Here is a 23,120-nt window from a genome sequence, read left to right on the forward strand (position 1 = left end):
GGAGGGAGCGCGGCTGCGCGTGCGCAGATGGCCTGGCGAGCGCCGGGCACATGCCGAGGCGCGGGCGAGCGGTAGAACGAGCGGTCCCGCCAGGCCTTGTGCGAGGTCGGCGCTTGCGCACTGCAGAGAGCCTTTCTCGGCGCTCTGCCGACACCGCCCCTGGGAGGCGCGAAGAACTTCAGTCAGTGTGAGAGACAGAACCTGGCCGAGTTTAGGAGGTCCGTGGTCGCAGGTAACGACCCCGCAGAGGCCAGGTGCTTTGCCATGTTGACTTTTTTGTTCGGAGGGAGATTTCTGGCCCAGGCCGGCCCACCGCCCTACTGCAGCCCGCTGAGGTAACCTTTGCAGCCGCGGGCCCCTCCGGACGCCCAGCGCGCCCGAAGGCCAGGCTGTGCCCGCCGCAGGGCGTCGTGGTCTATGCCGCCAGCCTGGTGCTCAGGCTGCAGCCGTGAGGGTGCGAAGCAGAGCTGGGGTGGCAGGGATGGCAAGGCGTCCGTGGGCCCCGGCCTGGTGCCTGGCCTGTGCCGAGCAGGCAAGCTATGCCAAGAACCGCGTGGGTCCCCCCGCTTCAGGCGCCTCTGGCAGAGATCCAGTTTTCTAAGGCCCCCCCAGCTCTCCTCACCAAACCCGCTTTAAAAAAAAGCTTTTGCAGGTAACGGAAGTGTTCATTCTGGTCCCTAAGCCCCCTCTAACCCAGGCTTAGCCGTTACCATGAAAACAAGACTTCTTCCATTGAAACAGTTCTTGTCACGTCACATCTTAATAATTTGAATGAGTTTCTGGCTTTCAAATGCCTTATTGAACCTAGGAAGTAATTTTCTGAGGCCTGGCACTCAGATCTCTATTCAGCTCCTTGAATCTTGCCATGACAGAAAGTGGACAGAAAGATTCAAGCAGATGTATTTTGTTGTACGTTCTCAATTTTTCTGAACTTTAGTTCCTTCACTTGCACATGTGCAGGTAGTAAGCCTACCACAGTATCCAAGACCTACCCAGAATCTCCCTTTGGCTCTCTGGAGGGCACCTCAACGTTGAGCATGCCCAAATGGGGATTCAACAGCTTGTCCTTAAAAACTTGCTTTCTAAGGCTGCTTTTCCCAGGAAGTGGCACTTTTTTTTCTTCAGCTAGTTGCTTAAGCTGCTAAGAATCATCCTTGACCATTCTCTCTCCTTCACTCCATCAGGTCACCAATCATGACTACTTCAATAAAAATTTTTTGGATATTGGGAGGTAGGGTAGGAAAATATATAAGCTGAGTGCTTTATAAATATGAGGGGTTTGGGGTTTTTTGCTAAGGCCTCTTCACCATCAGATTTATATAGTCTGATGGTCTTTCAAAGTATAAAGCTTTATGTTTCTTAACAATAATGCCTGATTCTGTCATTTTAGAGCTGTGCTTAGGCAGTAAAATACAAAGAATTGAGGCTAATAGTCTAGGCAAGTTGATAAGGTAACTAAATTCTTTTCTTTTATTGAAGTATCATTGATATACAGTCTTATGTTGATTTCAAATGTACAACACAGTGGTTCAACAGTTACCCATATTATTAAATGCTCACCCCTCTAGTGCCATTAGTATCTCCTTAGAAAGATGTTACAGAATCACTGAGAATATTCTCCATGCTGTACTACTGTCCCCATGACCAACTTATATTGTGATTGAGAACTGTTGTGCCCCTTTACCCACCTGGCCCTACCCACCATCCCCCCCAACCCCTCCCCTCTTGGAAACCACGCGTCACTTCCCAGTGTCTATGAAGTCTACTGCTGTTTTGTTCCTTCTGTTTTGCTTTGTTTTTATATTCCACAGATAAGTGAAATCATATGGTATTTGTCTGGCTTAGGGTAACTACATTCTTGACACCTTTCAGCTGTGTTGTGTTGCTTTAGCAATAAATCTGAGTTTCAGTCTTGCCCTCCGTGTGTGACCTTGTTTAAAGTAAATGATCATCTCAAGCCAGGTATATCTTTTTGTAAATCTAGTGAATACTTATCTCCCCAATATCTCACCAGAATTAAAGTTAGTAAAATATTTCATATTTCCTGTATGAAATTTGCTCTCTATATATAAAAAGTAATTTAGTTTCCTCATTAACTTAATTTCTTCAGAATTTGCCCTTGTTTCATGCCAAGAACAAAGTTGTCTATTTTAGAAGCTTGCTTTCCACCCTTTCCTATATGTCTTCTGTCACTAAGACCCCTGATCTATGTACGTCAAGGACTTGGAGTTTAAAGCTCAAAATTCCAAGAGATGTTCCCTTCTCTCTAGCTAAGTATATTCTCTCCACCAGTTGCCCTTCTGAAACTGCCAAAGCTTTTTGCTTTGTTGTTGTTGTTTTAATCTTCTTCCCTACATGCACTGCTTCAGGGCAACTCACCCAATGGTGTAACCAAAAAATAAAATGTCCCTCATTGCCTGCAGTTTTAAATCCAAGTGCTTTTTGGGCTCCTGGGGTTGGTAGGATTTTTAGAGTGCCGCAGTGAATTCAATGTGATGTGAATGCTAATAGGTTGATCTTCTTGCAACAAGCTGCAATTGCCGAGCAGGGTGACAAGAGCTTTTTAAGCTTTTTCAGAATAAGGAGTGTAGTCCTGACCAAAGATAGTTTTTTTGTTGGTTTTTAGGATGGTTAAAGTTTAAGAGGGAGAGGCACTGCTTCGCAAAGAGTAATTTATGAGTAACAAAGAGTGACTTGACTCAGACTCCTTTCTGTCCATTGAGTTGCGCACAAAGGCCTTTGATTTCATTTCAGGTCACCTCCTACCTCTCTGTTAGAAGGTTTAGTTCCTCCTTCCCTCCCAAATCAAACCAAACAAAATGGGACAGAGTTCCAGGGGCAAATCTGTTCCTGAACAAATGCCAACGGCATTTTAAAGACTGTGCTTACCAGGAAGAGTAGGAAGAAGCCGAGAGAGTGAGGGAGTCTTAGATCTGTCTCCTCGGCTCCAGCATCTTAACACTTTGTTTTGCTTTGCTTTTAGGAAGGCTACTTTTTATTGAGTAACTTCTGTGTAGAGCACTACGATAAGCAATTATATGCACATTATCTCATTAACCATCCTAATCACCCTGCAAGGTGAGGAAATTGAGAATGGTTACTTTGGAAATATAGCTGAAGACAAACAATGTGAATGTAACCTTTTATACCCCAAGATATATATATATGTCAACATTTCTAAGAACATTTAATGAGAAAATCTTGTGTTTTGGTTTTATGCCTTTGTACCCAGATTGAGTTTGCCTTGAATCATCCAAAATGCAGAGAGTGATCAGGTTTACAGTTTAATAAAATGATTTATGGGTGATGTGTTTGTTATAAGGGAATATGCATAGGCCAAAGGTATCAGCAATCTTGGGGGGCCTACTCCTGATTCCATACTGAGTTATGTGACCTTGTGGAAATCATTTCCTCCTTTAATGAAGTCACTTCCCTCTTTTCCCCTGTGAAACAAAGGGCATTTCCAGCTACAGGCAACCACGAATCTCTAGTTGGAAATAAAGACGTCAGAGAGTCTGAATCTATTTCAGTGAAGCGAGGCAGACCTCTGAGACCAGCCAAGGACTTTTGGATGTGGAAGAAGCTATTGGGTCATCTGTTCTCAATCTCAATTCTAAAACTCGGGTTGAGTTCATAGTCAGTGAGATTTCTCTGTATTGTTGCCCACACCTATTAGTGTTCACAGAGCCTGTCATGTTAGATCTGCTCAGTAAATGTATTTTGAATAAATGCTTATGAAAGCTCTTCTATTCTTTAACTCTGTGGAGGATTTTTTTTCCATCAAGTATCACCAGATATTTTTAGTGACAGTATTTCCTCATTATCATTTCCTTCTACCTCAATTAGTCAGTATCATTATCCCCATACAGCATTCAGCCCTGCTTCATGTTCTGTGCACTGACCCAGATGCTTCATTATGCAAAACAAATGACTAAAACCTGGAAAAATCTTCCTCTTTCAGATACAGTGCCTATGTGTCATTTAAATCTAATTATTGGTGACTTTAAGGAAAGATTCTTGATTGGGATTTGTCAGATTTCACACTAAGATTAAAACTAATCAGTTTTCCTCTTTTGAATTTGCTTTTCTAATGAAGTATTAAGAAGAAACTTCAGCTAATGTTTATATAGTACTTTAGAGTTTAGGAAGTGCTATTTACAGCATTATCTCACTTAATCCCAATGACAGTCCCAGGGGTGGGTGGGATCCACATTTGTAGATGTAGAAACTGGGAAATAAAGAGGTTAAGTGACTTGCTCAGGGTCAAATGATCAAAAAGAGGCAGAGCAAGGACTCAGGCCTTGGTCCTCCAATTCCAAATCTTATTTATCTTTCCCTCTGTCCTCTATTGCCTGTAACTTCTTTTGTTTTAAAATCATCATGTTTTGTAATCACCTAAAAATGGTTGAGAGTCTGTCCATCTGCAAGCTCCCATAGTGTCACCATGACTGCAGTAATAATCATTTAGGAAAATAACCTTGCAAAATCTTTGAACCACCACTACTATGTGATTGTCCTGGATTATGCTGTCTAATCCTTATTTTCAAATGAGGTGATTAGTGTGTGGGGTTTGTTTCTGAAGTGAGCAGCCAGCCATGAACAGGAACAGGCCCCAGCTAGAAGAGACTGTTTTTGCTTTCAGATAGCCAACTGTGGTGCCGCCCATGAAGTTTCCTCTCTGGATTGTCGTTTCCGGCAAATGGCCTTCATTTCCTTTACCCTGATGCCCCAGCCCTTGGTCTGTGGGGAGAGGTGACTGCATTTTAGAAAAACCTGCTGAATAATTGAGAGCTAAATTTTCATAGCAGCAACCTAAGTTTCCCCAGGTGGGCTCCCTGCCTGCTTAGAAAAATCATCCAGTACCAAAAACACCATCAAATCTAGGCTGGGTTCCTGCCATGCCTTAGGCATTGGGAATGAGCAAGGTTTTTTTTTTTTAGGATATGACCAGTATTTCCCCTCTAGTAACTTTGCAGTTGGCACCAACGGTTTCTTTTCACTTTTGACTGCAATCCTAGTCTAAATAGTCTCATGGACTCTGGCTCCAAGCTTCTGTCATTCTAATTCCAAGCACCAGAGATCAAACACTGGGATATCTCTTTACTGGCAGCCCAAGACTTGAACTTTGAAAATTGTGGGAAATTCCATTCTTTGGGCACATCTTCTGACTCCACCAAACATAAGTTTTCTCTGCTGAATAGAAACTGTACCAGGGAAATATGGGGGAAAGAATAGTGAAAATAGTCCTTTATGTATATATAATATTTTAGTACTTACAAATTGGCTTTATATTCATTATCTTATTTTTTCTTCCTAATAACCCCAGGATGCAGAGTGGAAAAGTGGTTAGGAATCCACCAAATCTGGATTCGTACTGCCTCAGTTTGAATCTCAATTCTAACATACGTGTGGGAAGGTTACTTCTTCTCTCAGTGCCTCGGTTTCCTCATCTATACAGTTTAGACTACTTATCTCATAGGCTTGTTTTGAAAATTAAGTGAGATAATATATGTAAGACATTTAGAATTGGGCATGACAAGAAGTTGTTGTTATTATTGTATAAATAAGGAAACCAAGGCCTACAGAAACTAAGTAGGGACATTGGAGCTGAGATTCAAACCTGACTGATTCTTACTTTGTGCCTCTTTTGTCTACCCTGTCTCAGCTGCCTCTGAAATAAGTGTGCCTTGCATTGTATATGGGTAGCTTTGATCCTCCGGAACTCTGGACGTCTAATCTCATTATTTATTACTTAAATTTCCATATGAAGAGACTGAAAGTACAGGGTTTATTATCCTACCAATAAAAAGAGGCACAGAAAAGTCCTAGTGACTTAAAAAATCACTTACCACTGTGCTTGATTCTTACCTCCGAGCATGTACCAGAAGCCCTCTTGAAGAGACATGCCATCCTTTGTCTGTCTCTCCCTTTTCCTGAGTTTTCTTCAGAGAGGACTTGAAGTGGGCACAGATTCTGAAATAGGAAAAGTAAAACTAGTAAGGCTAGGAGGATGGTAGGCATTCTTGTGGCACAGGGCAGTCTCACAAGTGGTGGAGAGGAAGCGTGGTTGAGAGATGGGGAGGTAAAGCGTTCCTTGGCGTAACTGGGAAACATCAGTGTGCATCCTTATTGCTGCATCAGCTATGGCAGGGAGGTGTGTTCATCCTTTAACTTCATCGAAAATTAATAGCAGGGGCCTTCTAACTGTGCCATTTATTGGTGCATTTGGACTGTTGCATTATTTGGCTTGAGCCTTCTTCACATTGGCCTGGGTTCCAGGGAAAATGGAGACGAGGGAGGAGAATAGATTCAAGAGATATTTACCTGCGAATCAGCAGATGTTAGTGTCGTAAATCTCTCATGTAAGAAAAGTGATTTGTGCAAGGTTGTAAAGTGAATAACAAAACCTAAGCCTTTTGATTTCAAGTATAGAGATAATCCCAAAGCATCATGTATCCTCCCCAAGAAGGCAGGAGAATGGTCCAGATGGTTAATATCAGAACTGAGCCTGGGACATAGACAGTGGTGGCGAGTGCTGGGCATTTCACGCATGAAGAGATGCTGCAGAATAGGTAGGCTCTCTTTCCTGTACATAAGGAGTCATCTTTAGCTTTTTAATAATTCTCTAATATTTCTACTTTATTTAGGCTATTTGGAAGCAATGGGTTTAAGACCCTTCACCTACCCATTTCCAGAGACGAGGTTTCTTCATGCAGGACCCAATGTATATAAATTCAAAATCAGATATGGCAACAGCAACAGGTAATTTTAAAGCTATGAATGTAGCCTTTGCGCACACAGGTTAGTACATTCCCACAGGCCATCCCTTCTGTGCCTTCACTTAGTCCAGGAGACTGGCTGAAGTAGCACCTTGTAGGACTCTCCTTCCCAGCTATTTTATATTCCCTATATTATTGTACGTTTCTAAATTAGTGATGGCATAACTTTAGGAGAGTAGTTCTCAAAATCTTCTTATCCCAGGACCTTTTCATACTGTTAAATTATTGAGGATCCCAAAGAGTTTTTGATTATGTGGTTATTATATACCTGTCAATATTTATCACATAAAAACCAAAACAAAAAACATACTTATTAATGTAAAAATAATGTATCATAAATGTTAACAAATAACATTTTATTAAAATAACTATTTTTTTAATTAATGAGAAGATTTGTATTTTTTACTTTCCCAGGATTTCCCCCAGAAGTGCAAGTATGGTTTACCATACAAAAGTCAATCACTTAATTGATACCTCATTAATAGAATGAAGGAGGGGAGAACCACATGATCATCTCAATTAATGCAGAAAAAGTATTTGACCAAATACAGCACCCTTTAGTAATAAAAACACTCAATAAACTAGGAATAGAGGGAACTTCTTCAATGTAATAAAGGCTACGTATGAAAAGCCCACAGCTAACATCATATTCAATGGTAAACTACTTAAAGCTTTTCCCTGAAGACAGGAACCGCACAAGGATGCCCACTTTCACTATTTCTGTTTAACATAGTAGTGGAGTTCTTCCCAGAGCAGTTAGTCATGGAAAAGAAATGAAATGTATGTAAATTGGAAAGGAAGAAGTGAAATTGTCTCTTTTAAATGAACACACGATCTTATATGTAGAAAACCCTAAAGGATCCACACACAAAAAAACTGCTAGACCTGATCAATGAATTCAGCCAAGGTGCAGGATACAAAATCAACATGAGAAAAAAAATCAACATGCAAAAATCAGTTGTATTTGTATACAGTATAGTAAACAATCTGAAAAGAAAATTAAGAAAATTCTATTTAAAATAGCATCAAAAAGAAAACAATACAGTTGACCCTTGAACAATATAGCTTTAAACTGCACAGGTCTACTTATATGCATATTTTTTTCTCAATAAATATATTTGAAAAAATTTTGTGACCATTTGAAAAAAATATCTTTTCTCTAGGTCATTGTAAGTATACAGTATATAATACATATAACATACAAAATATGTGTTCATTGGCTGTTTATGTTATCAGTAAAGCTCTGGTCAACAGCAGACTATTAGTAGTTAAGTTCTTGGGGAGCCAAAGTTATACACAAGATACTTGACTGTGCAGGGGGTTGGTGCCCCACTTCCATGTTTTTCAAGTGTTAACTATCTTTAGCAATAAATTTAACCATAGAGGTGCAAGTCTGTCACATTGAAAACTACAAAAATTATTTAAAGAAATGAAAGATGACCTAAACAAATAGACAGGATCCTGTGTTCATGGATTGGAAACTTAATATTGGTAAGATGACAGCAGTACTCAAAGCAATCTACAGATCCAGTACAGTCTCTGTCAAAAATCCCAATGCAATTTTTTGGCAGAAATGGACAAACCCATACTAAAACTCATATGGACTTTGAGTGGACCCCAAATAGCTAAAAGAATCTTGAAAAAGAACTAGGTTGGAGGACTCATATGTCCCAATTAAAAAACTTACTACAAAGCTACAAGTAATCAAAAAGCACAGTGCTGGCATAAGGACAGACATATAGAATACCAGTAGAATAGAATTGGGAGCCCAGAAGTAAACCCTCACACCTATGATCTATTGATTTTCCACCAGAATGCCAAGACCACCCAATGGAGAAAGAACAGTCTCTTTAACAAATGGTTCTAAGAAGACTGGTTAGCCACATGCAGAAAAATGAGTTAGACCCTTACCTTACACACAATATACAAAAATTAACTAAAAATGGATCAAAGACCTAAATTTAAGAGCTAAAGCTATAACATTCTTAGAACAACATAGGGTCAAATCTTTGTGACTTTGAATTTGGCAATGGTTTCTAAACAGAAGACCAAATACACAACAAATTAGATATACTGGACTCCATTAGTTCTTTTAGATTATGCGTCAAAGGGCAGTATCCACAGAGTGAATGGATAACCCACAGATGGGAGAAAATATCTGCAAATCATATATCTGATAAGAGTTTAATATCCAGAGTATATAAAGAACTATAACTCAGAACAAAAAGATAACCCAATTTAAAAAATGGACAAGGGACTTGAATAGACAGTTCTCCAAAGAAAATATACAAATGGCCAGTAATGACATGGAAAGATGCTTAATATCATTAGGCACTAGAGAAATGCAATTCAAAACCATAGTGAGATACCACTTCACACCTATTTACGAGGGCAACTCTAAAAACTACAACAACAAAAATGGAAAATAATAATTATTGGCAAGGATATGGAGAAATTGGAACCCTTGTGCAGTGCTGGTAGTAATATGAAATGGTGCAGCCACTATGGAAAACAATTTAGCAGTTCCTCAAAAAGTTAAACGTAGAACTACCACATGACCCAGAAATTTTTCTAAGTATATGCTGAAAAGAATTGAAAACGGACTCAAAACAGATAGTTGTTCAACAATGTTTATAGCAGCATTATTCACAATAGCCAGAAGGTGGAAACAACCCAAGTGTCTATGGATAGGTGAATGGGTAAACAAAACGTGGTATATACATAGTATATATGAACAACGTGGAGATACATAGTCACAGTGGAATATTATTCAGCCCTAAAAAGAAATCACAAAAGGCATGAAGTTCTGATACATGTGCAACATGGATGAACCTTGAAAATGTTATGCGAAGTGAAATAAGTCAGTAAAGAGAGAACAAATACTGTATGATTCCACTTATATGAAATACTAGAATAGGAAAATTCAGAGACGGAAAGGAGATTAGAGGTCACCAGGGTCTGGGTGGAGGGAAGAATGATGGGTTACTGCTTAAAGAGTACAGTGTTTGTGTTTGGAGAGATAAGCTTTGGAAATAGATAGTGGTGATGGTTGCACACCATGGTTGTGAATGTAATTTATACCACTGAATTGTGTACTTAAAATAGGTAAAATGGCAAATTTTAGGTTATATATATTTTACCACAATTTTAAAAATATATTAATTTTAAAATTACATATCCATTAAATGTTAACTCATTTTTATTAAAATTAACTATTTTGCAAAACAAAAAATGGGAGGATAGACATCATTTTGAATTTCTGCAAATCTCATTTTGTCTGACTTAATAGAAGACTGTTAGATTACTATATATACTGCATTCAGTCCATTGTAACTTTTTTTGGTTGAATTATATTTAAAAAATCTGTCCTCACACAGATTTGTAGTTGGGAAAGGTAGGAATATGTTAATATTCTCAGATCATTGTATATTTTCTCCTTTGCCCCTACAACAGAACTTGACCCGTGGTAGTTGTGTTTTTTTTTTTAATGTGGTAGTTTTAAAAACTTAGTTGCAATGTAGAATCTGAAATCATATCAGTGATCAGTGAACTTTCTGAACCCTGATACGTTAAATGCATTGGTCTATCTTGTGCTTTGAATGAACCTTATATTTAGGATGATTTTGTACATGATGCATTTCATTGGTCACTTGGAAAATATTGTTTCACTGACTTGTGCTGATGGTCCGAATGTTGACACATTTCATTATATAATGTCAAAAAATCCTATTTGCTAATATCACCACCAGCCTTATCAGAAGAGTGTTTAAGTATTTGCAAACTGTCAGCCTCACAGTGGTGGATTGAAGCTTTCCTAAATTCAAATTTTTTGCTTGAACCCCAAAATTTATCACTGTCAGCAAGTACTGTCAGTTTTTTTCCTTGAATTGATAAGCTCACTGTTCATTTTTGAGAAAAATATCACATTTCCAAGTCTGAATAACAACCACAGTTTGTCTGTCAGCTGATCTTTCAAGTAAAATACCATTGCATGAAAAAATCAGCTGGGTGAGTTCACCACTCCAACAGTGCACAAGTTCTCTTCCTCCAGACAACTATCATCGTTCAGTCTGCACAGAAGTGCTTCATGCATACTTCCCATTTTATCGCATAATACATTAAAAAGACAGGTATTCAAGGGTTGAGATATTATAAAATTTATTTTTTACTGTTTCCTCAAGAATATCTAATGCAACTGGATTTTTCCCCCTGTGTGACAGTAAAGATTACAAGTGCTAGTATAGTTTAGTGCAGCTGGCTAGTTTTGTGCTAAGTACCACCAATTTTGTGTGCTCCACCCCACCCCGTTGCTTTTTCACTAATGATTACAAATGTTAGCACAGTGAAAAAAATAGTATCTTAGTATTACTATGAAAATAGTTTCACTCTTGGAGAACCCTTGAAAGGGTCTTAAGGACCTCTTAGGGTCCACAGACTACACTTGAGTACAACTGGTCTAACAAATTACTAATTTTCATAGTGGGAGTTTCAGGCTTTGGCAGATTAACAGGGAAGATAATTTTGGTGCAGCCTTGTACCAATTTTCATACCATGCCATACAGGTGATCACTTCCTCTCATGAGCACTGGGTCAGCACAAACAATTGTTATTTAGTCATGTTTCTTTAGCTCCATGGAGGTGTTCTTTTTCACTTTACTGTCTACTGTCTACTGATGGTAGAGTCTACTGTGTCCAGAGCTTTCCTTCTTCGCTTGCTTATCTCTTGTCTGTTTACCTTCTAGAGAGGAAGAGATAGAAAATAAAGAAGTCATCATCCAGGAGCTGGAGGTAGGAAAGAAGCAAACAGCTTCTGGGAAAGTTCTTTAAGCCAAGGATGCATCTGTATCCAGATTTTAATCATTTCTTACAAACTGAGGCACAATCTCCACTTGATGACTTGGCTTCTGCCTGCCACATTTCCCCTGCAAAGAAACTACTGTTTTCCAGAGAAATTAAAGCCTGTATCCTTTCTCAGTTCTCCTAGTTGAAGTGTCAGCACCTTAGAGGCTGAGAGTTAGTTTGTTTCCACCAGAGTTCTCAGCTGTGGGCAGCTCTCTGTTGTGGCAGCCGGCACAGAGAGAGCTTCTGGAGGACTGATGCCTTTCAGGGCTCTGGGAAACCTCACCATCCGACCGCTGCCTGGTACTTGACGTTCAGGAAACTCAACTGTAAATACATGGTTAAGGCTGCTGTGTCTTCGTTTTAATTGGAAACATTTGCAATTTCTTTATTCCCGCTTCATTTTCATTCCTTTTCTACCTAGCTCCTCTAGCTTTAGGTTCTCTTACAGGAAGAAGAATGAACAACTCTGTAAATTGGTGAAAGCATTGGGCAAGGAGTTAAGAGTTCTAGAGGCTGGCCCCGGATTACAGCTCTGGCTGAGCCACTAATTAGTTGTGTAACCCTTGGCAAATCATTTATCTCTCTGGGTCTCAATTGCCTCATTCACAAAATGAGTTCTGAACTAGTTTATTCTCTTCTAACTTCACAACTCAGTGATTAATGACCATTGTGATTTATGAAGGCATGCTGCCATATTTCAAATAATTCAAATAAATTTAATACACAAACACAAAACTCTATGAAACCAAAAATTTGAGTTGTAACCTTAAAGGTGCATGCTCTTTTGCTAAGTGTTGAAAGATACATTAGAGTCTTGCAGGACCTCAGGAAACATCATTATAAATAGCAATTATTTTAATGTAGGGCCATGACAGTTTTATGCTTATTTTAATTATAAGTAGAGCAGAATTTATTTCACTTTGCTTCAATTAATTTGGGCAGAGAAAAGTTCAAGGCAGCATAGTAATATCTTGGCTCCACCTTTGCTAGCTGTGTAACCTTGAATAAGTTGTTTCACCTCTCCATCTTAGTTTCCTCATCTGTAAAATGGGGATAATAAAAATGTGAGTGTTAAATTAGTATGTATAAAAACAATGATATTTCCCGAAGTGATTACTCAATAAATATTAGTTTTTAAAATTATAAGCTAGATATTATGCTAGAACAGAGAATACAAAGATGAATAAGACACAGTTTCTGCCTTCTGTGAACCCAAATATGAGGGCAGTGAGGCTTAGAGAGATGAAATGACAAAGCTAGGACTGAAATTCAGATTTTTTTCTCCAGAGAAATCCAGTAGTCTTTTATGATACCGAATTGTTTAACTGGTGTATACTAAAAGCATAGTTAGAGATTAATCAGTTAAGATTTTTAAAAAGCAGGAGAAAAGGCTGGACTTAAAAGCAAAAGAACTTACAAATATACAAGTATATAAGTCTTTCTCAATTTACAGTGGGATTACAGTGGGATCATGATAAACCCCTCATCATAAGTTGAAAATATTAAGTCAAAAATGAACTTAATACTTATCTAACCTACCAAGCATCATAGCTTAGCCTAGCCTACTATACATGTGCTCAGAGCACATGTATTAGCCTACAGTTAGGCAAAATCACCTAACACAAGGCCTGTTGTATAATGAAGTGTTGAGTATCTCATGTAATTTATTGACTATTGTAGTGAAAGTGAAAAACAAAATGGTTGGATGGGCACAGAGTGCCCAACATATAAGTGGTTTGCCGTCATGATTGTGGCTGACCGGTGACTGTGCTTGCTGCTGTTACCTGCATCATGAGAGTATCTTATTGCATGTCTCTAGCCCCGGAAAAGACCCACATTCAAAATTTGATGTACTGTTTCTACTGAATGTGTATCACTTTCTCACCATCATAAAGTCAAAAAATCAAAAGTCAAATCATTATAACTTAGGTACTATCCGTATATACCAGTATTATTCACTCATTCAATATATATTTATTGAGAACTTGTTATACATCATTCACTGTGGTAAATACCATAGAAGGAATACTAAAATAAATCAGGCATATATATATTCTACCTCAAGGAGATTTCTCGGTAAGGAGAAGAAAAATACGTACCTGGAATATAAGAAAGGACCATGGCTAAACTATGTGAAATTTGAGAAAAGCAGTGACAAGTATAAATGGAAAAATTGGCTGAAACTAGACAGGGTCAAAGACATTTCAAATGTTTTTACAGGATTCTATTCGTGTGGTCTTAGGAAATGTGGACCATCTGCAGCCATTTGCTACAGAACACTTCATTGTGTTTCCCTGTATCCTTTCATGTCTGGGTGAAGATAGCCACAGCTCGCACTGCAGATTCCAACGGGAGCGGTAGACCTATGGGAAGCCCGAGGGTGGGTCCGGAAGAGGAGGAAGCGCCTCATCCCGAAGGTCGTACTCAGATTCCTACTGGCTTCATTCCTCACTCCTTAGCACCGTTTCCCAGATAAAAGCAAATGGGAAAGAGTGTCCCACCTGAAATTCAGACATGGGGAAATTGTCTTGGTCCCCTATCCATTTGTTTTCACTTTATACGTGGAGATGAAATGGTGTCATGAAAACCTGTCACTTGGTAAGTAGAGTGATGGACATGTGGGTGGTGGAGAAGAAAAAAGGGAAGGTTGACTGTCCATGGGTTAGCAGTGCCAGTTGAATATGGCAAAATGGTCAGCCAGACAGGGCCCCAGCCAGCACAGTGCAGAGTCAGAAGCAAGCGCTCCAAGCCAGATGTCCTGGTCAAACTCTTGTGACTTTGCCACTTAATAGCTGTGCAACCTTAAATAAATCACTTAATATTTCTGTGCCTCTTTTGTGAAATGGTGAAGAGGAATAGTACCTATCTCACTGAGTTGTTGAAAGGATTAAAAATATAAATACCAGTGAATGGAAAGTATGAAGTCTGGCTTAGCCTAATCACTCAAGAAAAGGTAACTATTACATAAATCCGTCCATTTTAGAGTATTCAGTGACTTTCACCTCTCCCAATTTTTCATCTCTGAGGGCCATCACTGTTTTTACTCATAGAAAGACAGGTAGACATCTGCAGTTTGATCTGAAAAAGGGTACAAAGGTCTTGCTTCAAAATATCTACCCAGTTCATTTGTCACTGATGCCTGAAGTTCCACTTTTTTCTTTTATAGTAAGGATCATCCCCATTAACTGGCATATCATTAGAATATCTTGGAAACCAAACCCTTTTCAGCTTGTAGGTGACAGTAATTCTAAAATAGAGGAGGGGGAAAGTTTGAAGACACCGTATTTCTAGGAAAAATGGTACCAGGCAGAAGGGAGGAGGGCATACATGGAAGTCTTGTCGAGGACCAGTTCTGAGAAATAAATAGTAGCCAAAAATCCAGGTGAAACAGAGTCTTGATCCATTATGATACTCAAATTTCTTATTGTAGGGAAACCAACAAACCACAGTCCTCTTGGGTTGGTAAGTTTGCCTTTTCTGCACAAAATGAAAATTGCTTTAATTGCCTCATGTTGTCCAAAATATCCTGCTCTTTTCTCTTCCTCTTACTGTGCCCCTTAGTTGCTGCCCAGGTCCAGTCAGAAATATATGAGACCATGAAGCCATTTTTTCCCCCTTGGCCATATTTCTGAGGACTGTCACTAACAATGTCTATCCTTACTTGCAAAACTGTAGTTTACTAAAGTTCCTTTCGGCACTTTAAATGGGGAGCCCTTGTTACTGTGCCCTTAGGAACCGTGAGCAACTCTGGCAAAGGAGGGTCAGCTGACCTTTTCTTCCTGCAGGGCCTACCGGACAGGGAAGCAGCAGGAGCCTTGATGAGGAAGCGAAAATGCATGCAAGTGCCCAGCGCCCCCAGCAGGCCAGGCCTGGACAGGTCAGTAGTGTAGGGAGAGTCCAAATCCCGCCTCCTGGTTGGCCTTGCCAGTCATCGCTGTTGGTGGGTCTTGTCCTTAGGCGATTCATTTTCTCTTCCAGGCCTCATTGGTACCTGCCTATTCCAGTAGGTGGACTAAGGGAAGGAAGCAGGTTGATATTTGTAATGTAATTTGAACACAGTCCCTTCCTCAGCAAAGTAGGATTCTTCTGTTTATCAAGACTGAGAGGAAATGTAATCAGATCTTACACAATTGAATCCAACACATATTCAGCGTGTACTTAGTATGGTCATACTACCAGGAAACACAGAAGGCACGAGGCTTAAGAAGTCCCACAATATTATTCAAGATCATAGAGAAACCCTCAACAGAGCAAGAACAAATAAAATATAATTCTGTTTTACCTAGTGAACAATAAGTTTTGCAACACTACCTTAAGAGGCAGTCCTGACTAGAATATAAATGTCTGCAAGAGGGTACAGATCAGTTACTGGGTGAGGGGCTGCAGTGTCAGGGGGAATGTGGAGCACCTCCCTAACACATTGAGGTTGCTATTGTGGAGGCTACCTATTTTGTTTTGATTTTCTGTAAGGGACAGAATGAGTCAGTAAGACAATTCAGTTCTTATTATCAGCCAGAGAGGGCTGGAATAAGCCAAAGTGTGGTTTGTCCCCCAGCCCAGAGCGCTTTCAGCCCAGGGTCCCAGAGAGCCGCTGCTCTTTCCTGGGGCTCTGGGGGCCTGGAGAAGTACAGGAGCAGTAAGAGTAAAACGTGAGGAGATGATCCCTCCACCCTCCAAATGCACGTGTCAGTGAATGGTTAGAAAACGCCTTTCCCAGCCAGATCGCATGTGAAGGTACTTACAGGTGTGAAGCTTTACTCAGTTCCATTTGATTGAATTTCCCATGGGGTTAATGCCTCTTGTCTTGCCTTTCTCTGGGTTTTAATGCAGTCAGGTATTTCCAAAATCTGATACCTGCTGTCAATCACATTTTCCCTGTCTCAACTCCTAGATCCCTAAATGTCACCAGTTGGGATTCTACTGTTAATTAAAGGAGCACCCAAAGAGAATTTGGCCACACAATTTACTCTGCAGGCCAGGAATGGTATAAAAATAGCCAACCTGCTGAAATATTCATTTGGTCCATGTTTGCTTAAGTGTGGTGATGTCACTGCTGCCAGTAACATTTCCTGGGCTTCCCCCCCACCTCAGGGCCGAGATTGGGACTTCCAGCCAAAGCCCCAGCAAAAAGAAGCCCCCTGTGGAAATCAGGAAGGTAAGTACCCAAACGGAGGCTTCCAGACTCGTGGCTGTTTCTGCTCTGTTACAAGTCAGGATTCTTGTTAGCAGCACATCTTGGTCCTCAGTACTAACTACGTTGACTGAACACATTCTCAGGTTTCGCTGTCTGCAGAACAATGTTCAGCCATTCCGCCCTTGCCACAACTTGTCCCAAAAGTGGCTGCAGAGTACATGCATCGATAAATCCTTTTGTTAAAAGGTCTTCTTTTCTCAGCTTAAAAAGCTGCTGCTTGTACTCTTCAGCTGAGATAAGAAAATAGATCTGTTGAACTGAGGTGGGATCCAGTATGGAATTTTCTCTTTAGAAATCCTTTTGCCTTCATCGATGCTGGGGTCTGAGTCTGGAAATATTGAGTTTTTATAGAGAGCTAGGCAGGTATCGGCACAGGACAGTGTTAAGAGAAAATGTTATTTAGAGCAGTGATGGGCTGGCCCCAGTCGTATTTGGTTTCATTTGTGAGGCTTATTCCCCATTGAGATACTTTTATATCTGCTGCTTCTCCATTTTGGGGCTTCTTTTCCATAGTAGTCTCTAAAGTAGTGCCCTTTTTCTTTCCCTCCCCTCTCAAAATAGCTCTTATTGGGCCCTTTTCTTACTTCTTTCCTCTCTCTGCACAGTAGCTGTGACCTGAAGTACCTACTCACTCACAACCCACTTCCCTCATGTTCCCAAGACCCATAACATGAATGGTTATCAAGCAAACATTTACATATGCATTCATTCAGTAACCTTGTTTTAACTGTCTACTGTGTATCAAGTTCTAGGGATATCATGCTCTCCCTAAAAACACCGACTTTGTAGAGCTAGGCGGATGGAAGCACAGAGTGCAAAGGGACCACAGAGGAGAACCTCACCCAAACTGGGTGGGAGTGAGGGAAGGTTCCCAGAGCAACTCAGGGTAGCTGGAAGGACTAAGGAAGGGCGCAGTGCTGTGGGGACTGCAGGCCAGTGCCCCTGGGTGCAGAGAACAGTGCTGAGAAATGTTCAGAAGAGGTCAGCGCGGGCTGGATCATGAAAGAAGACCACCTTCAAGATGACAGGAATTCCCTCAAATATTTAAGTATAAATGATTTTCATTTCCAAATGATTATTCGATTTCCTGTTTGCAAGGCACTGTGTTAGGTGCTGGGGTGCAGCCAGACATGTAAAACCTGGTTTCCTCCAGGAGCTTATTGTGGGGTTGGAGGAAGAGTGAACCCTTCAGGATGCAGGCCTGCCTCTGGGGGCAGGGAAGGGGTACAGGGCCCTGTCGTGCCATGGCCAACTGGCCCGTGGACTAATTATACACAGATAGTTGCCCTCTCCCACCTTTCCATCTTTTAGAGCTGGCAGAAGAAATGAGAAAGTACAGGAGGAGTACATGAAGCTCTGGAGAACAAAGAAGCTTTATACAACCAAGATAATTACTATTAAAGGAACATTTCCCTCACTCTCCACCCTTGATGCCTTCCTATTCTTAGTTTGACACATCATCTCCCTCAAGAACAGAACCCACAGTTTCTTACTCAACATAATTACCTCTTCAACCTGATACTGGGTTTAGAAAAAACACTGAGCAAAAAAAAAGGAACATGTTTATTGATTTTGACTCAAAGCCCAAAGACGGTCTCCGTTGTAGACCCTGTTCCCAGAGAGAGGCTTTCTCCTAAATTAAAGTGACCACAGTGACTCTCAGTGAGCTGGAAAAATTGAATTTGCTGCTCTGGTCCAATGCTTCTCTCCCCTTTGGGGAAAATTAGGGTGCAGGTGGACTGTGCATGTCTGGACACCCTGGGAGCCTGTGCAGAGAAAGCTTAGAATACAATACGCACCTAAATAGGGTCTGTGTTTCCTTAAGAGGTATTTAGGGAGAAAAGGAAGAAAGGTCAGACCCTTTGTTACTTCAGGTCCCAGACCTAGAGACCCACACTTTAGAGGGATAGAAAGTGGGGGAGAGCAGACAAATGGTCCGGAAGTGGAACTGACTGCCTTGCAGGAGGCACTTCTAAGCAGGTTTGGCCCTGAACATACAGAGGACAATCTTGGGTCAAGATTTCAGGGTATTATGTCTTGTTGAGTGTCTCAGATGGTATCCTCAGTTTTATTTCAGGCTATAGTATTTTTCTTCTCTTAGGACATTTTCCTGGAAAGACCTCTCAAGATTTCAGGAGAGCACAAAAGCTAAACTGTCTTGTAAGGGAAATCTCCCCTGGTCAGAGGTGGCTTTACCTCTGCCTTTGGGCCTTTGCCCTTTGAGTCCCCACTACCAACCTTAGTAGATGCTTCCATTATGGTCAGTGCACCAGGATTTAAGCCCCAAACCATGATTTCATTAAATCTGTAAGAATCATTCCCTTAAGCTAGAAATCAGAGCTGGGCCCTCTAGATTCCATCTTCACCCTGTCTAGAAGAGGTAAGAGTTCCTTTTCTCCCAGGAGTCCCCTTTCACTTTTATAGGAATGTGACAGGTGGCTGTCTACCTGGTCTGGGATTTGAGGCTTTGTGGAAAAGCTTATCTTAGAAATAGCAGCTTATGCTAAGGATGGAGACTACATCCAACTTTCCTGGGGTGTTGCCATGCCTCTGCCTCCCAGACCCACCTTGACAGTCTGCACCCCTTGCTATAGAATTCTTTCCCAGCAGAACAATTCAAGGAGCTGACTGGCCCTGCTGGGTAGTTGGGCCCTCAGGTTCCGCCTGGGTGATAGGAGTGGGTAGTTGGTGGGAATTCCCAAAGAAAATGCATAGGCCATGTTTCTGACTATCAGGTGTCTACTGGAAATGTGGGCTTAGAGCCAAGTTGTAGGATGACCCTTCAAAGTATAAAGGAAGTTCTGTAAAGGAGTCGCACAGGGGGAAACAATAAGATTGCGTGGTGGTATGCTGACTGCTTGCACTGGAGTCACGTTTCTGTTGCCCCAGCTCGAGCCCTGTTACCTGCATTTGCTCGTTCATGGTGCTGTACCTTTGTGCACCATGGCCCTGTCTGGAACGCCCTGCTTTCTCTGACCATCTCCTCATACCTATTACCAAAAAACCCTGCTCATCCATCAAGACCCATTCAAATAGCACTTCCCCTATGAAGTCTTCCTTGACTAACTGCCACCCATTCTATTCTTGTCCTCAGCAGCCACAACACTGCATAGACTTCTGGGGTAGTCCTAGCACACTATCTCGTAATACTTGGTTTATATATCAGCTTTACCACATAGATTACACATTTCTCCAAGGTAAAGTTAAGGTCCTTCTGATTTCTGAAACCTCAATATTCTGTCTTTACTAGTACATAGTTGGGACTCAGTAACATGGAATGGTAAGTTAAAACCAGTTTGGTTTATTTTCGACTCTTAAATCTTACAATTTTAGAGGGACAGTGGTTAGGAAGCTGAAATGGGAAAAGGACAGTCCTATAGAAAGAAATACAGGATCTGCCTTGGCAAATCAGAAGCCCCAGTACTGATGTGAGATGAATTCACCAGCAAATAGCATTCAGATCACCAAGCTGTATAGGATTAAAGTTTAAAACTTTTCTTGGTCCTCTTTTTACCAGAACAGGGAAAGAAAAACCCAGCAGGAATGGCAGGAGACCCCAGCGTTTGATGTCACTGATGTCCAGGAACAGGGTAGGATCTGGGAAATTCCTCCTTCTTCTCCTTAGTAACTGTCCTGTCGCCTCTGGTTCTCCGATGAGCAGAGCAGCAGTGTGCTGAGTCTGAGCCGCTCAGGAGAGCTGTGCATCCCTCGTCAGGGCGCGGGCCTGCCCGCGGGTACTCAGCGCCCCACCAGCTCCCGTGAAGGGAGGCAGTGCACATCCTTCCTGCGCTTCTGACTGCGAAAATGATGCTTCTGATGCTTCATGTGGGTCCTATGGGTTTTACAGAAAAGTTGAGAGGGATGTGTTCCACTTTGCTGTCTCATTGGAGAACCATCTCTGAGAAGCTCTCTCTCCTTTTCTTTGGGGCATTCGCGTTAATATGGAAGGTGCAGTGGAGGCTCAGCAGGGGCAGGGAGTGCGTGTCAGGGTGTTGCTCCTCCAACTTGCTCTTTTACGCAGCATGAGGATTCAGATGGACTGTAGTTATCACATGCAGGGGTGGGGGATGTGAGCGAGTGCTTCAACAAGATGTCATTCCCTGTAAGACACACCAGCGGTGGCGGGTGACCGGGACTGGAGCAGTATAAAAATCTCAGGGGCCCAATTTGAAAATACTCCAAGGTCAGATAGTGTTTTACTGAGCTGAGATTAAATTGGGAAGGTCAGCACAGACAATTCACCTGGCTTCACTGGGCTCACGCTGGGTATCCTGCCTTCCCACAGCCCAACAACCAAAGCCCTTCCCTTGCCTGAGTGTTTTCCTTGCAGATTCTAAGTGGAGGGACAGCCCAGCAGGGCAGCCTGTCCTACCATCACCACAGAACAATCTGCCTCCACCTACAGGACCCACAGAGCTGGGATCCAGCGGCTTCTTCGGGTTTCTCAGGTAAGACACTCTCTTCTGCCCCCAAACAGACCCGGGGAGCTCTGCTCCGGAGACTGCCTCACGGAGTCTCTCAGGGAAGTCAGAGCAGAGAAGGAAGTGGAATGCCTGCATACTCTCATTTTGTCCAGGGCAGATGATGGACATGAGATTAAGCACAAGGGCCCTAACTGTGAATTTAATAAAGACTGTATCTTGTTCGTTTTTACACAATCCATTCCACCCCAACATGTCCAGCTTTGAGCCTGGTTTCTAAATGCTGCTTGGGTCATTCATATGATTTGGTTACCAAACTGCTCCCATTCTCCCCTCTGAATCTAGGATATGTCTTCAGAGTCCTTTTTGCAGAAGACATTAGCAAATCCCCTTATCTATCAAGAGCTCAGCCAGCCCATTGCGGTTCTCCTTTATTTCCCCCTCCTGAGCATAATCTAATTTGGGTACCTTTTCAAATGCTGATCTAGACTTGCTTTTCCCTCCAGAGCAAAAATGCCCTAGCTAATGGGGCCCTAATGGGACCTGGGAGGGGAAGGGACCCCTAGAGTCTCAACCTGCTCTGCTCTCCTTCCTGCAGCTCTCTCTTCCCGTTTAGGTATTTCTTCAGGAAGAGCAGCCAGTGAGCTTTCGGAAAACAGCAGTGGGAGGTGTCTTCTCACAGTGACACTTCCCACAGCGGTGGGAGGTGTCTACTCCCCCTCCATCCTCTGCTTGTTGACATTCTAGTCCCGGGAAATGAGGGCCCCAAACTCCCTGAGTCCTCTTGTGGGTTTATCCGTTTATCCTACCCTTTGCCTCTTTACAATGGACGGGTTTGTTTTGTTTTAAATTTAAAGTACTAAGAAAAGGATAGGACTTTGTAAAATGCTTTCGTCTGAGGGCCAGTTTAGGTCTTTGATCTCTAGCACTTAGGATCCTAATGACAATAAACTATTTATAAAGGGTTATTGACTGAATTTAGTGAAGTAGAGTGAGAGAATGCAGACTCTTGCCTCAAGATACAGGGAAGCAATGCTTGGAATCTCCCCTGGGTCTACTGGTTATTGTTGGCAGGGTGCTTTGGGTTGGTGAGGTCTGAACCTGACCTCAAACCTTAAACTCCCCTGAGCGAGGCAAGGGAATGGGGTCTTGCAAGACTCATTATCTGAGCCTTGCTGACCCTCAAGAAATCTTGTCTCCCTAATCCACCCAGTTTGGGACCCAGCCTCTCAGTAGACAAACACTTCCCACCTGCCTGTACCTGTGGCTTCTGACAGTAATGCAGATTAGTTTATTGGATTAAGTGGACGCCAGTCTAGGTTAGGGCTCCTGGAGAAGACCAGGTCACCTAAGACCTGAGAGATCTGTCTTCATGTCACTTAAAGCTGATCTGGGACAGATGATCAAAATAACAGAAGGGATTTAGGGAAACTCACTGTAGCTCAGAACACAGGAATCACTTTTTGTTAGATACACCCAGTGTTAGAATGGACCACCTTTTGCGGTAATGAGCTCTTGTCATCCCTCATTTTTAGAGCTATCTGTCAGATGCTGGAAGGTTCCTGTGATGAGTGGGAGTTGAGGCTGGATGGCTGAGGTTCCCTGGTGTCCCCTTGGGTCATTGCCTTTACTGTGGGTGGAGAGAAAAGAGGAGGTGGGCCACTCACTGCAAAGGGCCTCGACCTGCAAGGAGGAGGGCAAAAGGGGAAGCCACCAGCACAAGGACTGGAGGACTGTGGACAAGCTGCATTTACAGCCTTTGCCTGACTGTCCCAAACACGGCCTGCTTTCCAAAGCTGTTGAGAGGCTCAACTCCAGAATCTGGAGATCTGAGTGCCATTCGGACTGACTGGCTTACACTGAAGCCTTGGCAAAGTTGCTTTC

At 41.9% G+C, this 23,120-nt stretch overlaps 1 protein-coding gene across 3 annotated transcripts; it reads left to right on the plus strand.

The window, feature by feature from the left end:
- Window positions 1-101: 101 nt before the first annotated feature.
- MAJIN (membrane anchored junction protein) lies at window positions 102-22,666 on the plus strand. Of its 3 annotated transcripts, none has more exons than XM_017659202.3 (11): window positions 102-232; window positions 6,648-6,762; window positions 11,522-11,567; window positions 13,842-13,917; window positions 14,094-14,219; window positions 15,052-15,083; window positions 15,407-15,498; window positions 16,713-16,776; window positions 20,333-20,405; window positions 21,146-21,263; window positions 21,835-22,666. In XM_017659202.3, the coding sequence occupies exons 2-11, from the start codon at window positions 6,662-6,664 to the stop codon at window positions 21,878-21,880; spliced, it is 774 nt and encodes a 257-aa protein (XP_017514691.3). In that variant the 5' UTR covers window positions 102-232; window positions 6,648-6,661; the 3' UTR covers window positions 21,881-22,666. The 3 variants fall into 3 exon arrangements, with proteins under 3 accessions (XP_017514691.3, XP_017514692.3, XP_073073658.1); XM_017659203.3 differs by having other exon boundaries at window positions 21,853-22,666; XM_073217557.1 differs by having other exon boundaries at window positions 198-335.
- The last annotated feature ends 454 nt before the right edge of the window (window positions 22,667-23,120 follow it).

The sequence above is a fragment of the Manis javanica genome, chromosome 11 (genome assembly GCF_040802235.1).
Source record: "Manis javanica isolate MJ-LG chromosome 11, MJ_LKY, whole genome shotgun sequence".
NCBI lineage: Eukaryota > Metazoa > Chordata > Mammalia > Pholidota > Manidae > Manis > Manis javanica.